This window comes from Myotis nattereri (genome assembly GCF_964212035.1).
Source record: "Myotis nattereri genome assembly, chromosome: 1".
In the NCBI taxonomy this organism is placed as follows: domain Eukaryota; kingdom Metazoa; phylum Chordata; class Mammalia; order Chiroptera; family Vespertilionidae; genus Myotis; species Myotis nattereri.
In genome coordinates, this window is record NC_138075.1 from 130,181,901 (window position 1) to 130,201,383 (window position 19,483).

The window sequence follows — 19,483 nt, forward strand, 5'->3', positions numbered from 1 at the left end:
TGAAGCAAGGCAGGCTGGCACTGGTGCTGGTTCTTGAGACTTTTATAGATAGGTTTGGGGCTTCCTGGCCCAGCTGCAGCTTGTTTGACAGATTTTTAGCCTGAGAAAGGACAAATCATTCATATGTAAAAGCCATTGAGCACAGCTTGGAGGTTGTAAATTGGGTTGGACTGGGTCTCAGGGAATCACCAGGGCAGAGCAAACAGAAATGGCTACCAGTCAGCCCTGCACCGGGGAAGTCTCAGCACGAGAACAATGACCTCTTTAAGCATCTCCATCTGGAAGAAAGCTGCCCCCGAGTTCCTGCCCCAATACCAGACAGTCTAGTTCTCCCCTTATGTGTCTGGGTCTCCCAGAGCCTTGCCTGGCATTGGAGCTCAGAGGAATTGGGAGCTTGTAAATGCAGTTCCTGGTGCCAGCCTTTTAAGAGGAGCAGCTGTGCTACCAGCAGCCTGTGTGTCACTCAGCCCCAATCCACACTGGTTTTTACAGCCCATAGTTCTTACTGCCCATAGTGACTTCTTTCCTGAGCTCTGGAACCCTGGGCTGGGGGTTTGGTGTTGGGCTGGGATCCCTCACTCCTCTGGATGGCCTCTGCAGAGGCAGTCTCCCTCCTGATTAAAAAAGTGACACATCCAGGTGCCGGACCAGCCTGTTCTGAGCCTCCGTGTCTCCTACCAGTCTCAGTGTGCTTTCTTCTTTACTTCTCTAGTTGTAGTACTTCCACTCAGACAGATTTCCAGTGGCTTTGGATGATAGCTATTCTGTATTTTAGTTGTAATTTTGATGTGGTTGTGGGAGGCAGCAAGTATAGGCATTTACCTATGCCACCACCTTGATTCTCCTGAATAATGTTTTGTTTTTTTTACTTATTGAGAAAAAAGAAAGAAGAGAGAGTGAGAGGCAGGCAGATAGACAGGAAGAGAGACACACACAGAGAGAAAAACATTGATTTGTTGTTTCACTTATTTATGCATTCATTGGCTGCTTCTTGTATGTGCCCTGATGAGAGACTGAACCTACAAACTTGGGACAATGTTCTAACTAACTGAGCTACCAGGACAGGGCCTTTTTACTTTGCATTTTCAAGAAATATCTTTTTCCATCACTTTACTTTCGGTCTGTGTGTATCTTTTGCTGATGTGGTTCTATTGCAGACAGCACATATAGGGGTCTTGTTTTCTTGTCCATTCATCTACTCTGTGTTTTTTTTTATTGGAGCGTTAAAGCCATTTATATTTAAAGTGATTATTAATAGGTACACACTTATAGTCACTGGACATGATGTGTGAAATGATTTCAATCTTTTAAAATTTACAAGGGCCTGTTTTATGGCCTAACATGTGGTCTATCTTGGAAAATGTTCCATGTGCACTTGAGTAAAATGTATACCTTGCAGTTTTAGGGTGTAATACTCTGAAAATATCAATGAAATTCTTCTGGTAAAATGGGTCCTGTAAGGGTGCTGTTACCTTTCTGATTTTTTTTTTTCTTTAGAAGGTCTATCCTTTGATGTCAATGGGGTATTTAATACCCTAACTATGATTGTATCAATATTTGCATTATATATTCAAATGCTCCTCTGGTGGGTACATATATGTTTATAAGGGTTATTTCTTCTTGTTGGATTGATCCCATATCATTATGTAATGGCCTTCTTTGTCTCTTTTTATAACCTTAGATTTAACTTCTATTTTGTCTGACATAAGTATTGCTACCCAGGCTTTTCTTTGTGCTTGAAAAAAATTTTTTTTAAATATGTTTTATTTTATTTTTGGAAAAATACATTTTTCATGTGCCTTGAAGAGAATGGAACACGGGACTCTTCAGTCTGCAAACTGACACTGCCCACTGAACCAAACTGGCTAAGGATGTGTTATTGATTTGAGAGAGACAGTAGGGAAGAGGATAGAGAGATATAAACATCAATGAGAGAGAAACATCAATCCTCTGTCTCCTGCATGCTCCCTATTGGGGATTGGGCCCATAACCCGGGCATGTGCCCTGACCAGGAATCAAAACAGTGAACTCTTGTTTCCTGGATGGACACTTGATCGTTGAGCACACTGACAAGGCAAAAATTTGTTTATTTTTTTTATTTTTTATTTTGAGAGAGAGGAAGAGGGAGACAGACAGAGAGATAGAAAGAAACATCAATTTGTTAGATTTATTTATGCACTCATTGGTTGCTTCTTGTATATGCCATGATGAGAGATTGAACACACGAACTTGGCGTATTGGGACAATACTCTAACTAACTGAGCCAGCAGACCAGGGCCTTTTTTGCGTGCATTTTCAGGAAATATCTTTTTCCATTTCTTTATACTTTCAGTGTGTGTGTATCTTTTGCTGAGGTGGATCTTTTGTAGACAGCACATGTAGGGATCTTGTTTCCCTATCCATCCATCTACTCTCTGTCTTCTGATTGAAGCATTTAAGGGATTATTGAAAGTACTCACATATTGCCATTTTATTCTTCATAATTATTGTTACCCTTAATAATTATGTCTCTGCCTTTTTTCTTTTTCTTTATATAGAAGTCCCTTTAATATTTCCTCTAACGCTGCCTTTTTTTGAGATGAACTCCTTTAAGTTATGTGAAAAGCTCAATTTTACATGATAGCTTTGCTGGGTAGAATAGTTTTGGTTGTAGGTCCTTCTTTTTCATCACTTTGAATATTTTGTACCAATCACTACCAGCCTGAAAAGTTTCTGTTGAGAAAGTATCTGATAGATTTATGGTGCCTCCCTTGTAGGTAACTATCTGTTTTTCTCTTTTAGCTTTTAAGATCCTCTCTTTGTCACTGTCTATAATTATACAGTGTCTTGCTGTGGGCCTCTTGTATGGGACTCTCTTTGTGTCGGGCACTTGTGTCTCCTTTTTCTTCACCCAGTCAGGAAAGTTTTTAGTCATTATTTCTTCAAATCATTTCTCTCTCTCTCTCTCTCTCTCTCTCTCTCTCTCTCTCTCTCTCTCTCTCTTTCTCTCCCCTTTCTGGTACCCTATAATGTGGATGTTACTATGCTTTTTGTTGTCCCAGAAGTCCCTTAAACTAGCCGTATTTAAAAAAAAACACCATTTATGCTCTAATTGGGTGTTTCCTGATACCTTGTCTTCTAAATCAAAGATTCTATTTTCACCCAGCTGGCATAGCTCAGTGGTTGAGTGTTGACCTATAAACCAGAGGTCACGCTTCGATCCCATGTTAGGACATATGCTCAGGTTGTGGGCTTGATCCCCAGTGTGGGGCATGCAATGATTCTTTCTCATGATGGATGTTTTTATCTCTCTTTCTCCCTATACCTACCTCTCTGAAATCAATAAAATATATTTTTCTAAAAATGAGTCTATTCTCTGCTTCATTGAATCTGCTATTGATTCCTTTTTGTGTATTTTTCATTTCAGATATCGTATTCTTTATTTCTGAGTGGTTATCTTATGTGGTTTCTTTGTCCTTTTTTTATACTTGCTACCTCTTTGTTGATGTTCTCACTATGTTCCTTGAGGATCTTTGTAACCATATTCTTGAGCTCTGTATCTTGCCTTCATTTCATTTAGATTTTTTTTCTGGGAATTTCTCCCATTCTTTTATTTGCGGCATCTTTGTCTCTCCATTTTGGCTGCGACGTGGTACTTGTTTCTGTGTATTGGGTAGATCTGCTTTGCCTCCCAGTCTTGGTATAATGGCCTTATGAACTAGGTATCTAGTGAGGCACATTGGTACAGTCTTTCTGACACATGATGTAGGTGCTCCAAGAATGTCACTTGTGTTTTATTGTGTTATGTGAGCCCTCCTTTGGTAGAATTTTCATTGCTGTTGGCCTGTTCATGGGTGGGGTTGATCCTCATGCCGGCTGACTACACAGCATACAAGCTTTTGTTCAAAGATCGACCCCATGTGAAGTAATTCATGCCAGCTCGGTGTGGTGCCTGCCCAGATTTCTGTTTGCGTGTTCTGCTTGTGAAGCTAATTGGGTCATGCTCTGAAGCCCCCCACTGAGTGTGTTGGTTCTGGGGCCTCTTGGGAGGGACTCTCTTGCAAGTCAATGTCAGTCTCTGCCTGTGATTTCCCCTGGGCTACCTGTGTGGAGCTACAAAGCGATCCAGTTTGTGACTGCCTCTGCTGGGCCTGGGTGCACCTGGAAGGGGCCAAGCTGCACAGCAATGCTTCCTTCTACCAGCACCAAGCCCATGGGGCAGCTGAGCAAAAAGCCCAAGTCACTCCGAGATCCACCTCCACCTACCAGCTTTCTGTTGGGGTCAGTCACTGAAAGAGCTCCTGTTGGTATGTGAGTTGCATGAGGTAAGTGAGTCATCAGGTAGGTGCAAGTGGTGTTTACCTGATTGATACAGATTTAAACTGGGCTTCATTTCTGGGTGTGAGGCCACTCAGCACAAGTCCCAGGGTATACAAATGCCAGTTATCACCCACCGGGGACCTGTGGACCTTTCTGGTAGGGTGGGGCCAGCAGAATTCATCAGGCCCCAAGTATCAAGATTTGGCTGTGTGAAGAGAGGGCTTGGCACTAGAAAGGTGACCTCAATTAGACCAGCAAGGGAATAAAATTTCCCAACCCAAAGTCACACAACTCAGTCTCTGACACCTCCTCAGTCTATCTCAACCTTCTTTTTTAAAAAATATATTTTATTGATTTTTCACAGAGAGGAAGGGAGAGAGATAGAGAGTTAGAAACATCAATGAGAGAGAAACATTGATCAGCTGCCTGCTGCACATCTCCTACTGGGGATATGCCCGCAACCCAGGTACATGCCCTTGACCAGAATTGAACCTGGGACCTTTCAGTCCTCAGGCCGACGCTCTATCCACTGAGCAAAACCGGTTTCAGCTATCTCAACCTTCTTAAGAGATCTTCATGAAAGTGTACACCATGGGCCCAGGCAGCTGGCTCCTTTGTACTGTGTAGCTCCACAGGGTTGGGGACAAGGATTCAGGATGATGGGCTAGTACATCTCCCAGGCTGACGCCAGAAGGAAGGGAGGACTTGACCCAAGGGTGATGGTATCTGTGGGCATTGTGGGAGAGCGACTCAGCACAGGGAGGGCACCCAGAGGCCATAAAGCTCTCTCCCAGAGCCACATAAAGCAGTCTCTCCTCACGTGACTCCCAGTCTGCTCTGAACCACCCTTTCTTCATAGGCCCAGGGTGAGTGGTGGGAATGATACTCATGTGCTGACCCTTTAAAAGGACTCCTGGGATTCTAGGAGACTCCCACCTCTACCTGAAGGACAATCGGATGTCATGTATGCTACTCTTCTCAGCTCTTGTTCTCAGGGCTTGGACCCCAGAGTGGGGTTGAGACCACATGCTCCTCAGGGGACCATTGCACTGAGACATGCCTCTGCATTCTCAACCACCACAAGTGGATGTGGGGGCCTACCTTTAGAATCTCTGTCCTTCCTGCCAGTGTAGCTCAGGCTTCTTCTGTAGATCCTTGGTTATAAGACGAATGTTCACCTAGTGTTCATGTTGGTAGTTATGTAATTTACTTGTCATTCGAATTTGGCCCAGTGAGGAGGTGACTTAACTTTTGCCTCTTTGCCTCCATCTTGGAGCACCCCTAAAAAATTCTGAAATGCACTGCAAGGACTCAATATTCAGGATATGGTGAGGTGAAATATTTTAAGTGAGGAAGGAAGCTTTGTAATGTTAAAACTCAGCTGGTAATTTATTTTTGATAGATTTAACATCTAATGAATTATTTAACTCCAACAGCATCAAAATTAGGTTCATATTTTTATTTGTATTTAGGCCAAGGCAAGTTATTTTTTTACTTCTTAGTTTCAATCCTGTGATTTGGGAGTAGCTAATCATAGATTAAGAATCCTAACAGTTAAATTTTAATTATATTCTAACTTATCTTTGTCCATACTTGATTACTCAAGGATAAAGTTATTTCAAAAACATGTATCCTGACAGCAAAGACATCTGAAAATCAAAGCAAGCAAATTCACCTTCCACCTTTGCATCTAGAAAAAATGTCTCAGGAATCAGAAATGAATAGGGCATGTGACAAAGAAGATACATCTGTATATTCAGGACACCCTTCTGTGCAAAAGGAGGAGGAAATAGGCATCAAACAAGGCACGTTAGAGCAGAGGAAGAACTTACAACTTTCCAAAGATGAGTCAAAGCAGAAGTCACCTGAATTTTCTGTAAAATTCAAAATGACGGAGTGCCCTGAGGAAGAGCCACTACGTGATAACTCTAAAGAAGGAGCAAGCTTAAGACAAATGCCTTCTAATTTGACAGGTAAAATGCTTGATTGTGAGGGGAAAGATGCATTTGGAAAGTTTGTCTCTGCAGCATTACAAACATTTCCTGAAGGAGAAGAAACCTCTCTCAAAATTGTTTCTCCATCTCAAGCAGACCCTGGGTCCCCAGCAGACTCTCCCTCATCATCATCATCTGAGCTTCGTTTAAGAGAAAAGGAATTACACTCTGAAAATGATCACAAATCTGACGTTGAACACGTTTTAAACAAAAATGAGATTTTTTATAATGATACAGAAAATAAAAAAGAAAGACATGCAGTAGTTACATCTGAAGTGAGAGAAGACCAAGAGTTTGCTATGCAGATGACAAAAAATATGAACCCAAATACCACGGATTGGAAATTAGGCATCGGACCTACACCTCAGTCTAGTGATCCGAAAAGCCACCTTGAATTGCAGTATCCCTGCTGCAATGAAATCAGACTCATCATTGAAAGAAAAAGCCACGATATGTCTGCTGATACAAATACTTATAAGGAAATAAAGCCAGATCAAGACTTGTTCCAGAAGCCATTATGTGCAGATCATTGCCGTGCTAATTATTGTAAAAGCATGGACTCTAAATTAAAAGATGAGAGTTCCTCTGCACTGCACAATGACAGAACACCTGGAGTATATGTAAATGAAGAATTACAAAAGGTTAAAAATAAAGTAGACATCTTAAAAGCAGAACACCTGGCGTGGAAAAGAGAGAAAATTCAACTTCAAAAAGAGGTAGAACTTCATTTTCTGCTACTCTGTTTTTTCTCTTTATCAATTCTCTTATCCATTCTGAAAAAAGTTTGTGTGTAAAATTAGGTTGTCTAAATATATAATTGTAAATATAAATAGATTCAGTCAACTAAGTAATAGGATTTTAAGAAAACGTTCTCAGGTTTGTTCTTAGATCTTTCTGTCAGTCTTCCCTATGAATTGGGAAACTAATTTAGCTATGTATTATGTCATCTTCTGAACCAGTGAAAGTATAAAGGAAATTGTTTAAAAAATGTAATAAGCACTAGGGTTGTTTTATTTCTTAAGTTCATTGGCTTAAATATAATTTACATCCCGTATCCTGGCCAGTGTGGCTCAGTATTTGAGCATTGATCCATGAACCAAGAGGCTCCTGATTGAATTCAGGGTCAGGGCACATGCCTGTGTTGTGGCTGGATCTGCAGTAGAGTGTGTGCAGGAGACAGCCGATCTATGTTTCTATGTCATCGATGTTTCTCTCTCTCTCTCTCTCTCCCTCTCTCTCTAAAATTAATTTTTAAAATACCCATAAATAGCGTCCCAGAAACAATAAAAGTGAAGGAAACTATGACTGACAGAAGGGATATAAACAAATATCCCCAACCAAACTCATCTATTTTTGTGCTATAGTGTGTGCAGTCTTCTATGGCTTACTGAAAGAAAACCTTAGAATTTAGAATTCTAATATGATCACATCAAGATATTTTTATTTTATTTTACTTTTCAGTTACAGTTTACATTCAATATTATTTTGTATTAGTTTCATATGTATAGGATTGTGGTTAGATAATCATATACTGTATAACATAGTCACCCCAATATTTCAAGTACCCACCTGCATTGTATATCATCATTGGAATATTATTTAGATATTTTAATAACAAACATATGTACTTTCATATATATATTTTTATCATCACTCTCAAATGTGTTTGTTGAGTCAAACCTTCACATTATATTGTTTAATAAAGTATGATGGTGCCATAAAAAAAACAAAAACTTACCATTTGTGACAGCATGGATGGACCTAGAGGGCATTATGCTAAGTGAAATAAATCAAACAGAGAAAGATAAGTCCCAACTGATTGCACTTATATGTGGAATGTAAAGAGCAAAAAGCAAAATAAATGAACTAAGAAATTTAAAAGATATTCATAGATAACAGACAGATTTGACTGACGGACGCCAGAGGGAATGGGTTGGTAGGTTGAGTCAAAAGTAGGGTCAACAAGTACAAACTGGTAGTTATAGAAAAGTCACAGGGATGTCAAGTACAGCATAGAGAATATAGTCAACCATCTATATATATAAAAGGCTAAGTGACTGACCATACATCCATCTGAAAGTTCCACTGACCCACCTGCTGGTACATATGACACACACTGGCAACTTAAAAATAAACATTGACTCGTGCATGGGTGATACATATAAAGCTCTCTCTGGCACCAATGAAACTTCAATTTCTAGACTCGATATAAAGAGTGAAGTTGCTAAAACCATTAAAAAGGCTCATTATTGATGAATGCACCATGGCATCCAGTCATGCTAGAAACACCATAGATAGATTACTAAGAGAAATTATTAATTTGAATGTTGCATTTGGTGGAAAAGTTCTCCTTGGAGGGGATTTTCGACAATATCTCAGTGTTTTGCTGCATGCTATGCCATCGGCTATAGTACAAATGAGCTTAAAGTACTGTACTGTTTGGAGATGTTTCAGACAGTTGTCCCTTAAAACAAATATGAGATCAGAGGATTCTGCTTATAGTAAATTGTTAGTAAAACTTGGAGATGGCAAACTAGATAGCAGTTTTCATTTAGGAATGGATATTATTGAAATACCACGTGAAATGATTTGTAACGGATCTATTATTGAAGCTAGCTTTGAAAATAGTATATCTATAGGTAATACTAAAAATATAGCTAAATGTGTGATTCTTTGTCCTAAAAGTAAGCATGTTCATAAATTAAATGAAGAAATTTTGGATAGACTCAATGGAGATTTTCACACTTACTTGAGTGATGAATCTACTGATTCAATGGATGATGCCGGGAAGGCATATTTTCCCATTGCATTTCTTAATAGTACTACTCCTTTGGGAATGTCATGTCATAAATTAAAATTGAAATTAGGTGCAATTATCATGCTATTGAGGAATCTTAATAGTAAATGGGGTCTTTGTAATGGTACTAGATTTATTATCACAAGATTGCGACCTAACATAATTAAAGCTGAAGTATTAACAGATGCTGTGAAAGGAGAGGTTGCTCTGATTCTAAGAATTGATTGTCCCTGTCTGACACTGGCCTCCTATTTAAATTAATTTGAAGAGAGTTTCCCGTGATGCCAGCATTTGTGATGACTATTGATAAATCACAAGGACAAACTCTAGACAGAGTAGGAATATTCCTACCTGAACCCGTTTTCGGACATGGTCAGTTACATGTTGCTGTCTCTCGAGGTAAAAGAGCATGTGACATTAAAGTTGTAAATATTTTATCACAAGGGAAATTAGTCAAGAACTCTGAAAATGTTTTTACCTTTAATGTAGTATTCAGGGAGATATAGAATAAGTTTAATCAATTTATCAGTCATTGTTTTTATCAATGTTTTTATATCATGTCTTTGTTGTTATACCATGTTGTTATTGTTTATTTAGTAATCAATTCAAATGTTATTTTCATATGCATCTAATTTCCTTTCATCTCTGACACTTCTATAGAGAGAAAGGGTGACCAGCAATATTAAAATATTTCTTTTAGTTAATTTCCTTTCCATGTGCACAAATCCATGCATCAGCCCACTAGTATTGTAAAAAGTGTGAATGGTGTCAGATGGATATTGAAATACCAGGGGGATCACTTTGTAAAGTATCTGATTGTCTAACCACTATGCGGCACAACGGAGAGTAATACAAATAATGTTGAATGTGAACTGCAATGTAAAGATTAAAAAAATATAAAAAGAGATAGAACACCTTCCAAAACTAAAATCATGGCAATTATCATTTTGACATATATATATATATATATATATATATATATATATATATATGTATGTCACATCAATTATTTGCAATAAAATCAATATTTTTCTCTATTGAAGATTAAGTTTTGAGGTTCATTGACTTTTAAAATGGAAAAAGCTTGAGATATGATGCTCTTTTATAAGAAAATGTGGATGAGCCCTCTCATTACACTAAGGCATTAAATTACTTTTCAAAAGTCATACTTAATTTACCTGATTAATTTGACAAAATTTTCTGTTTACTTATCTGATTGAGCACTATACAATTATATCTTTTCTTTTGGTGCCATAAAATGCTAGGAATTGCATCCTTACCAAGTTTGGACAGTTCATTTAATCTTGGTTTTATTTCCATTATTAGTAACTATGGGGCTAAAGTAAGTAGATGACTACTTGTATATCCTCTAGCTATAAGATTTTATAGTGATCGTATTGCTCATTTTCCAGAATTGAACTTTAACCACCAATCCATTGGTTTCACTCTGCTCCAGTGCTGTGGTAAACTGTGGTTCATATATTTTATGAATACCACCACTTGTTTGAAGCCCTCAAAGATCTTAAAGGAAAAAGAATTGTAAAAGACAATGGGGAAAGGAATAGCTTAGTGCAGACCCAGGAAAGCTTCCTATTTGTTACTGAAGCACGATTTCACATCCTCTAAATCTGGTGGGTAATGCAAGATCCAGGTTTGAAAGACAGAAGAGGACACATTTTGCATCTTTGTCCTTTTATTTCTCTGTCTCTGCTAGATAAATGGGGTGGGGGTGGGTAAGGAGAATGTTAGGTAACAAAGTGTGGGTGTGATGTGAATAGGAGCACAAAATTAAGAAAGCCCTATTAGAAATCTTGAAAAAGTCATCTTCTTTACTGACACAAATGAAGTAGAATTGACAACAATTTCAATGACCTTTAATAATAAACTTCAACACACAAAATATTTTTATTGGTTCAAGTCATAGCAATTTCATTAATTTCATAAAATTACAGGAAACACAGCCTTTTTAATGAATAACATAATCACAATATCCTTAATATTAAACTTTCAACAAAGGTTAAAGAAAAGAAGTGGCAAAAAAGCAGCAAAAGGGAAGTGTCAAGAAACATGGATGATCGTGCTGATAAGGACAGTGGCGGTATTGGACTGAGTCAGCAGAGCAACAATGAACACACTGATAACCAGCAGCCAAGTGATAAAATTAATGAAAACACAGTCATTTTCATGAATAAGGTAATAACAAAGCCAAATAATAAAAGCCAAATGATAGAATTAATGAAAACACAGTCTTTTTAATGAGCGAGATGATAACAATATCCCTAATATCAATCTTTCATCAAAGGTTGAAGAAAAAAAGGATCAGAAAAGCAGTAAAAGGGAAGTGTCGGGAAACATGGATGAGGGTGCTGATGACACTGGCAGTGGTGGATTGAGTCAGCAGAACAACAGTGAACAAACTGATAAGCAGCAGGTTTCTACTATGGAGAATGAAGAGTCTGACAGGTAAGCCTACAGCAGTACTTAACAGTAGGTAATTATTCTTTTCGTATAAAAAAATTCCAACTTGAGCTAATATTACTGATTGATTTTATATTTTTACTAGAGAGAGTGAACCTTGATTGGTAATTAGAAAAATGCAAATCAACAAACAATGAGATACCATTTTTAGAACTCATAATGATAACTATTTTATTAAAGAAAATAAAAACCAGAATTGGCATGTGGGAGGAAAAGGCATTCTTGTGCACTATTGGGAGGTGAAATCGGTGCATCTTCTTTTGAAGGGTAATTGAGTTTCAAAATTTCAAGTATGTCATTCTTTTATCCCAATAGCTTCACTTTCAGAACTAGATCCTACAAGAAAACATGACTTGTATGAACACACATGTATACATTCTAAGGACATAAATTATATATTATTATGTATATCAAGCATATAGTTGGTCATTATATGTATTATTTATATATATATAAAAGCCTAAGCAACCAAATGACTGAATGGCCAGATGACTGATCGACAGGAGCTCTTCCTGGTGGTCAGTGAGCTCCCACAGCGGGAGCACTGTTCAGCTGTCTGACCTGTCCCAGCAGCCACCAGCTGATGGACCTGCACTGTTGGCACAATCCTGACAGTGACACTGGCCTCCTGGAAGTCGGCCTCGAGCACCACGGCCACTTCCCCTCCATGCAAGCTTGGCAAGGAAAAAAGATATACTAGTGAAAGCAGCTGTCAGGTGGCTCCCAACAACTGGTGCGAATGTCAGCAGGATGGATACGGATCCCAGGCCAGCAAGGGCACCTCACTGTCCACCCAGAGGGCTGATCACTGATGGCATCCCAGCCCCCCCTCCCCCCGCAGCAATCCCCTTGGAAGGGGCGCCAGGTGCAGGGCTCATGGCTGGCCACCACCGCTGCAGCTGTGCGAGCCTCTCCTGATTGGGACTGACTGGGCAGGTGCAGCTGGGCCTGGATGAGCAGGAGCAGCAGGCAGGAGGCAGGCAGCATTGGACTGCCAGTTTCGGCCCGATCCCAAGGCCACGCCAAGGGACCCCACCGGTGCACGATTCTGTGCACTGGGCCTCTAGTATATATATAAAATGTGACATAGATGTTAAAGATATATCATATACACATATGCATTAAGGATATTTATATAAATGTTACAAATATACATATGTATGTTAAGGATATTTATTACAACATTGCATACCAAAAAGTTGAAGATAGTATAAATAGCTCTCTATAAGGAAATACTTTGTTATACCCATAAAATAATGTAGTATGCAGCCACTGGAAAAAAAAATGAGGGTAGTTCTGGTCTACAGTGTACTGATTGTTAGACAATTGAAGTGTATTTATTTTTTTATTTTTTTTACATTTTTTCCTCTTTATTAATTAAGATATTATAAATGTGTCCTTATCCCCCCAATGTCCCCTCATCCCCCAATCCTGTCCTCACCCTCACCCTTGTTGTCCACATCCATCACTCATGCTCATATGCATGCATACAAGTCCTTTGGTTGATCTTTCACCCTCACCCCCACCCTCCCCTACCTTCCCTCTGAGTTTTGAGCATCTGATCGATGCTTCTCTGTCTCTACATCTGTGTTTGTTCATCGGTTTATGTTTTTCATTATAATCCACAAATGAGTGAGAGCATGTGATATTTATCTTTCTCTGACTGACTTATTGCACTTAGCATAATGCTCTCCAGCTCCATCCATGCTATTGCAAATGGTAAGATTTCCTTCCTCTTTACAGCAGCATAGTATTCCATTGTGTAGATGTGCCAAAGGTTTTTAATCCATTCATCTGCTGATGGGCACTTAGGCTGATTCCAAATCTTAGCTATGGTAAATTGTGCTGCTATGAACATAGAGATGCATATATCCTTTCTGATTGGTGTTTCTGGTTTCTTGGGATATATTCCTAGAAGTCGGGTCACTGGGTCAAATGGAAGTTCCATTTTTAGATTTTTGAGGAAACTCCATACTGTTCTCCACAGTGGCATCCCCACCAGCAGTGAACAAGGGTTCCTCTTTCTTCGAATCCTCGCAGCATTTGTCATTTGTTGATTTGTTGGTGATAGCCATTCTGACAGGTGTGAGGTGGTACCTCACTGTCGTTTTTATTTGCATCTCTCACATGATTAGTGACTTTAAGCATGTTTTCATATGTCTCTCAGCCTTATGTCTGTCCTCTTTCAAAAAGTATCTATTTAGGTCTGTTGCCCATTATTTTATTGGGTTGTTTATCTTCCTTTAGTTAAGTTGTATGAGTTCCCTGTAAATGTTCGAGATTAAACCTTTATCAGAGATATCATTGGCGAATATGTTCTCCCATGCAGTGGGTTTTCTTGTTGTTTTGCTGATGGTTTCTTTTGCTGTGCAGAACCTTTTTATTTTGATATATATAGTCCCATTTGTTCATTTTCTCTTTAGTTTCCATTGCCCTAGGAGCTGTGTCAGTGAAGAAATTCCTTCGGCATATATCTGAGATTTTGCTACCTGTGGATTCCTCTAATATTTTTATGGTTTCCCATCTTACATTTAAGTCCTTTATCCATTTTGAGTTTATTTTTGTGTATGGTGTAAGTTGGTGGTCTAGTTTCATTTTTTTGCATGTGTCTGACCAAATTTCCCAACACTATTTATTGAAGAGGCTGTCTTGACTCCATTGTATGTTCTTGCCTCCTTTGTCAAATAATAATTGAGCATAGTGGTTTGGGTCGATTTCTGGGATCTCTGTTCTATTTCATTGGTCTATATGTATATTCTTGTGCCAGTGCCAGGCAGTGTTGAGAACAGTGGATTTGTAATACAGCTTGATATCTGGTATTGAAATCCCTCTTACTTTGTTTTTCTTTCTCAGGATCACAGCAGCTATTCGTTTCTTTTTTCTTTTTTTATTCCAGATGAATTTTTGGAGAGTTCTGTCTAGATCTGTTAAATATGCTCTCGGTATTTTAATGGGGAGTGCATTTAATCTATAGATTGCTTTGGGTAGTATGGACATTTTGATGATGTTGATTCTAGCAATCTATGAACACGGTATGTTCTTCCATCTGTCTATGTCTTCCTCTATCTCTTTTTTCAAAGTCCTGTAGTTTTCTGAGTAGAGATCTTTTACCTCCTTAGTTAAGTTTATTCGTAGGTATCTTAATTTTTTGGTGCAATGGTAAATGAGTTTTTTTAAAATTACTTTTTCTGTAAGTTCACTATTGGCATAATAAAAATGCCATCGATTTCTTAGCATTGATTTTGTATACTGAAACATAGCCAAATTCATTTATTCATTCTAATATTTTTTTGATGGAGTCCTTAGGGTTTTCTAAGTACAGTATCATGTCATCTGGGAATTATGACAATGTTCTTCTTCTTTTCCAATTAGGATGCCTTTTATTTCTTCTCCTTGTCTGATCTCTTTGGCTAGCACTTCTAGTACTATGTAGAACAGGAGTGGTAAAAGTGGGCATCCTGTCTTGTTACTGTTCTTAAGGGAAACGGTTTTAGTTTTTGCCCATTGAGTATAATGTTAGCTGTAGGTTTGGCATATAAGGCTTTTATAATTTTGAGGTGTGATCCCTCTATTCCCACTTTGCTGAGCATTTTTAAAAATATATTTTATTGATTTTTTACAGAGAAGAAGGGAGAGGGATAGAGAGTTAGAAACATCGATGATGAGAGAGAAACATCCATCAGCTGCCTCCTGCACACCCCCTGCTGGGGATGTGCCCGCAACCAAGGTTCATGCCCTTGACTGGAATCAAACCTAGGACCTTTCAGTCTGCAGGCCGACACTCTATCCACTGAGCCAATCCGGTTAGGGCTTTGCTGAGTGTTTTTATCAGAAAAGGCTGTTGGACTTTGTCAAATACCTTTTCTGCATCCATCGATATGATTATGTGATTTTTGCTTCTCAATTTGTTTATGTGATGTATCACGTTTATTGATTTACGGATATTTACCAGCCTTGCATTCCTGGAATAAATCCCACTTGGTCATGGTGTATGATCTTTCTAATGTAATGCTGGATCCAGTTTATTAGAATTTTGTTGAGTATATGAGCATCTATGTTCATCAGGGATATTGGCCTATAATTTGCTTTCTTTGTGGTGTCCCTTTCTGGTTTTGGGATTAGGGTAATGCTGGCTTCATAGAAAGAGCTTGGAAGTGTGCCTTCCTCTTGAACTTTTTGGAATAGTCTGAGAAGGATTGGCTTTGGTTCTTCTTTGAATGTTTGGTAAAACTCCCCTGTGAAGCCATCTGGTTCAGGGCTTTTGTTTGCTGGAAGCTTTTTGATTAGTTTCAATTTCATCAGTAGTTATTGGCCTATTCAGGTTTTTTGATTCTTCCTGGTTGAGTTTTGGAAGCTTGTATTTTTCTAGGAATGTGTCCATTTCGTCGAGGTTGTCCAGTTTGTTGGAGTAGAGTTGTTCATTGTATTTTTTGACAATACTTTGTATATCAGTAGGGTCAGTTGTTACTTCACCTCTTTCATTTCTGATTTTATTTGGGTCCTCTCTCTTTGCTTCTTGGTGAGCCTGGTTAGAGGTTCATCAATCTTGTTAATCCTTTCAAAGAACCAGCTTTTGGTTTCATTGATCTTTTGTATTGTGGGTTTTTTTTTTGTTTGTTTGTTTGTTTGTTTGTTGTTGTGGTTGTTTTTTTTTTTTGTCTCTATGTTTTTTTCTTTCTCCTCTGCTCTTTATTATTTCCTTCCTTCTGGATACTGTGGGCTTTTCTTGTTGCTCTCTTTCTAACTCCTTGAGTTGTAGAATGAGATAATTTATTATCAGTTTTTCTTTGTTGTTTTTTTTTTTTTGGGGGGGGGGGTCGGCCTGTAGAGCTATGAACTTCCGTATGAGGACTGCTTTAAATGTGTCCCATAGATTTTGGATTGTTGTGTTTTCATTGTCATTTGTTTCCAGGATGCTTTTTATTTCTTCTTTGATCTCTCTGGTGACCCAGTCATTGTTTAATAGCATGCTATTTAGCCTCCAAGTGTTAGATTTCTTTTTCAATGTTTTTATTGTGGTTGATTTCTAATTTTATGTCCCCTCCACCCTGTTCCCACCTCACCCTCTGCCCTTACCCTCCCCCCACTGTCCTCATCCATAGGTGTATGATTTCTGTCCAGTCTCTTCCCACACCCCCCACACCCCTTTCCACCCGAGAATAGTCAGTCCACTCCCTTTCTATGCCCCTGATTCTGTTATATTCGCCAGTTTATTCTGTTCATCAGATTATTTATTTATGAGAAGATGCTTGTTATAATTTCTATTCTCTTGAATTTGAAGAGACTTTTCCTGTTTCCTAATATATAGTCTATCTTTGAAAATGCCCCATGTGCACTGTAGAAGAATGTAGCTTTGGGGTGAAATATTCTGAATATGTCAATTAAGTCCATCTGATCTAGTGAGTCATTTAGGATTGATTTTTCTTTGCTGATTTTTTGTTTAGAGGACTATCCAGTGGTGTCAGTGGGGTATTAAAGTCCCCTACTATGACTGTATTGCTATCGATCTCTCCCTTGATATCTTCCAGGAGTTGTTTTATGTTTTTGGGTGCTCCTATATTGGGTGCATATATGTTTACCAGAGTTATATCTTTTTGTTGAATTGCTCCCTTTAGCATTATGTAGTGGCCTTCCTTATATCTTGTTATGGCCTTTATTTTGAGGTCTGTATTGTCAGATATAAGTATCGCAACCCAGCTTTTTTCTTATTTCCATTTGCCTGAAAATTTTTTTTCCATCCCTTCACTCTCACTCTGTGTGAATCCTTTGTTCTGAGGTGGGTCTCTTGCAGACAGCAAATATATGGGTCATGTTTTCTAATCCATTCAGCTACCCTGTGTCTTTTTATTGGAGCATTTAATTCATTTACATTTAATGTTATTATTGAAAAGTACTTGTTTGTGGTCATTTTTATCCTTCTTTTTAAAAAAATTAAATCTTTATTGTTCAGATTATTACAGTTGTTCCTCTTTTTTCTCCCCATAGCTCCCCTCCACCCTGTTCCCACCTCACCCTCTGCCCTTACCCTCCCCCCACTGTCCTCATCCATAGGTGTATGATTTCTGTCCAGTCTCTTCCCACACCCCCCACACCCCTTTCCACCCGAGAATAGTCAGTCCACTCCCTTTCTATGCCCCTGATTCTGTTATATTCGCCAGTTTATTCTGTTCATCAGATTATTTATTTACTTGATTTTAAGATTCACTTGTTGATAGATGTATATTTGTTATTAATAATTTGTATCTTTACATTTTTCTTCTTCTTCCTCTTCTTAAAGGATACCTTTCAGCATTTCATATAATACTGGTTTGGTGGTGATGAACTCCTTTAGCTTTTTCTTATCTGTGAAGCTCTTTATCTGACCTTCAATTCTGAATGATAGCTTTGCTGGGTAAAGTAGTCTAGGTTGTAGGTTCTTTTTAAAAATACATATATTTTATTGATTTTTTACAGAGAGGAAGGGAGAGAGATAGAGAGTTAGAAACATCAATGAGAGAGAAACATCGATCAGCTGCCTCCTGCACATCTCCTAATGGGGATGTGCCCACAACCAAGGTACATGCCCTTGACCAGAATCGAACCTGGGACCTTTCAGTTTGCAGGCCGACACTCTATCCACTGAGCCAAACCAGTTTCAGCTAGGTTGTAGGTTCTTGCTATTCACCACTTTGAATATTTCTTGCCACTCCCTTCTGGACTGCATAGTTTCTGTTGAGAAATCAGCTGACAGTCATATGGTAACTCCCTTGTACGTAACTGAGTTTTTTCTCTTGGTGCTTTTAAGATTCTTTGTCTTTTGCTCTTGGCATTTTAATTATGATGTGTCTTGGTGTGGTCCTCGTTGGATTCCTCTTGTTTGGGGTTCTCTGCGCTTCCTGGACTTGTAAGTCTATTTCTTTCACCAGGTAGGGGAAATTTTCTGTCATGATTTTTTCTAATAGGTTTTCACTATCTTGCTCTCTCTCTTCTTCTGGTACCCCCATAATTCTGATGTTGGTACGCTTGAAGTTGTCCCAGAGGCTCCTTACACTATCTTCATATTTTTGGATTCTTTTTTCTTTTTGTTTTTCCAGTTGGGTGTTTTTGCTTCTTCGTATTTCTAAACTTTTACTTAATTCTTGCGATCCTCTAGTCTGCTGTTGGAACTCTGTATAATATTCTTTAATTCAGTCAAGTATGCTTAATTTCCAGTTGGTCCTTGTTCATATCCTCGAGAGTCTCACTAGATTTCTTGAGGGTCTCACTAAATTTATCAGCGGTTTCTAGAAAATTCTTGAAAAACCTTATAAATGTGGTTTTGAACTCTATATCCAGTAGTTTGCTTTCCTCTATTTCTGTCATTTGTGACCTGTTTCTTTGTCTCCACATTTTTTATACTTCCCTGTGTTGATAGAGTGGCTTTCTGTGCTAGGTGTCCTATGGGGCCCAGTGGCTCAGCCTCCCCAATTACCTGAGGTGGACACTCTTGGTGCACTCCTTTGTGGGCTTTGTGCACAGTCTTGTTGTAGTTAAGCCTTGATTGTTGTAGGTATCACTGGGAGGAATTGACCTCCAGGCCAATTGGCTTTGAGAATCAGCCGTGTCTGCAGTGGGAGAACTTCTGTGCTGGAGACTCCCTTCTGGGGAAGGACTTGCTTCAGTGGGGCTTTGGTGCTCACTGAGTCTGCCCCTGGAGTGTGTCCCTTATGGATCTGAGGAGTTGTAATCTGGATGGTCCCACTCTGACCACTGGGTGCAGTGGCTCTTGGATCTCTAAGGAGGTGCTAATTTAGCTTTTGCCTGAGGCTACCCAGCAGGAGCTATGGAGATAGCTGAAGATTCCTCTTCTGTGTTTGGGATTTGGAGGTGCCCAGATGAGGCCCAGCTGTGAAGCAATGCAAGCTGCTGTGGGGCCTTGGGCCTTCTTTTGGAAGTT

At 38.9% G+C, this 19,483-nt stretch overlaps 1 protein-coding gene across 1 annotated transcript in view; it reads left to right on the forward strand.

Annotated features, from left to right (window-relative positions):
• Window positions 1-5,998: 5,998 nt before the first annotated feature.
• LOC308529338 (coiled-coil domain-containing protein 144A-like) overlaps window positions 5,999-19,483 on the forward strand; it is a gene marked incomplete at its 5' end in the record, with an annotated part of 63,004 nt that continues 49,519 nt past the window's right edge. Inside the window, 3 exons of the mRNA XM_081105388.1 lie at window positions 5,999-7,009; window positions 11,107-11,283; window positions 11,393-11,553. Coding sequence (XP_080961514.1) covers window positions 5,999-7,009; window positions 11,107-11,283; window positions 11,393-11,553 — 1,349 coding nt within the window. The remainder of the gene's footprint in view (window positions 7,010-11,106; window positions 11,284-11,392; window positions 11,554-19,483) is intronic.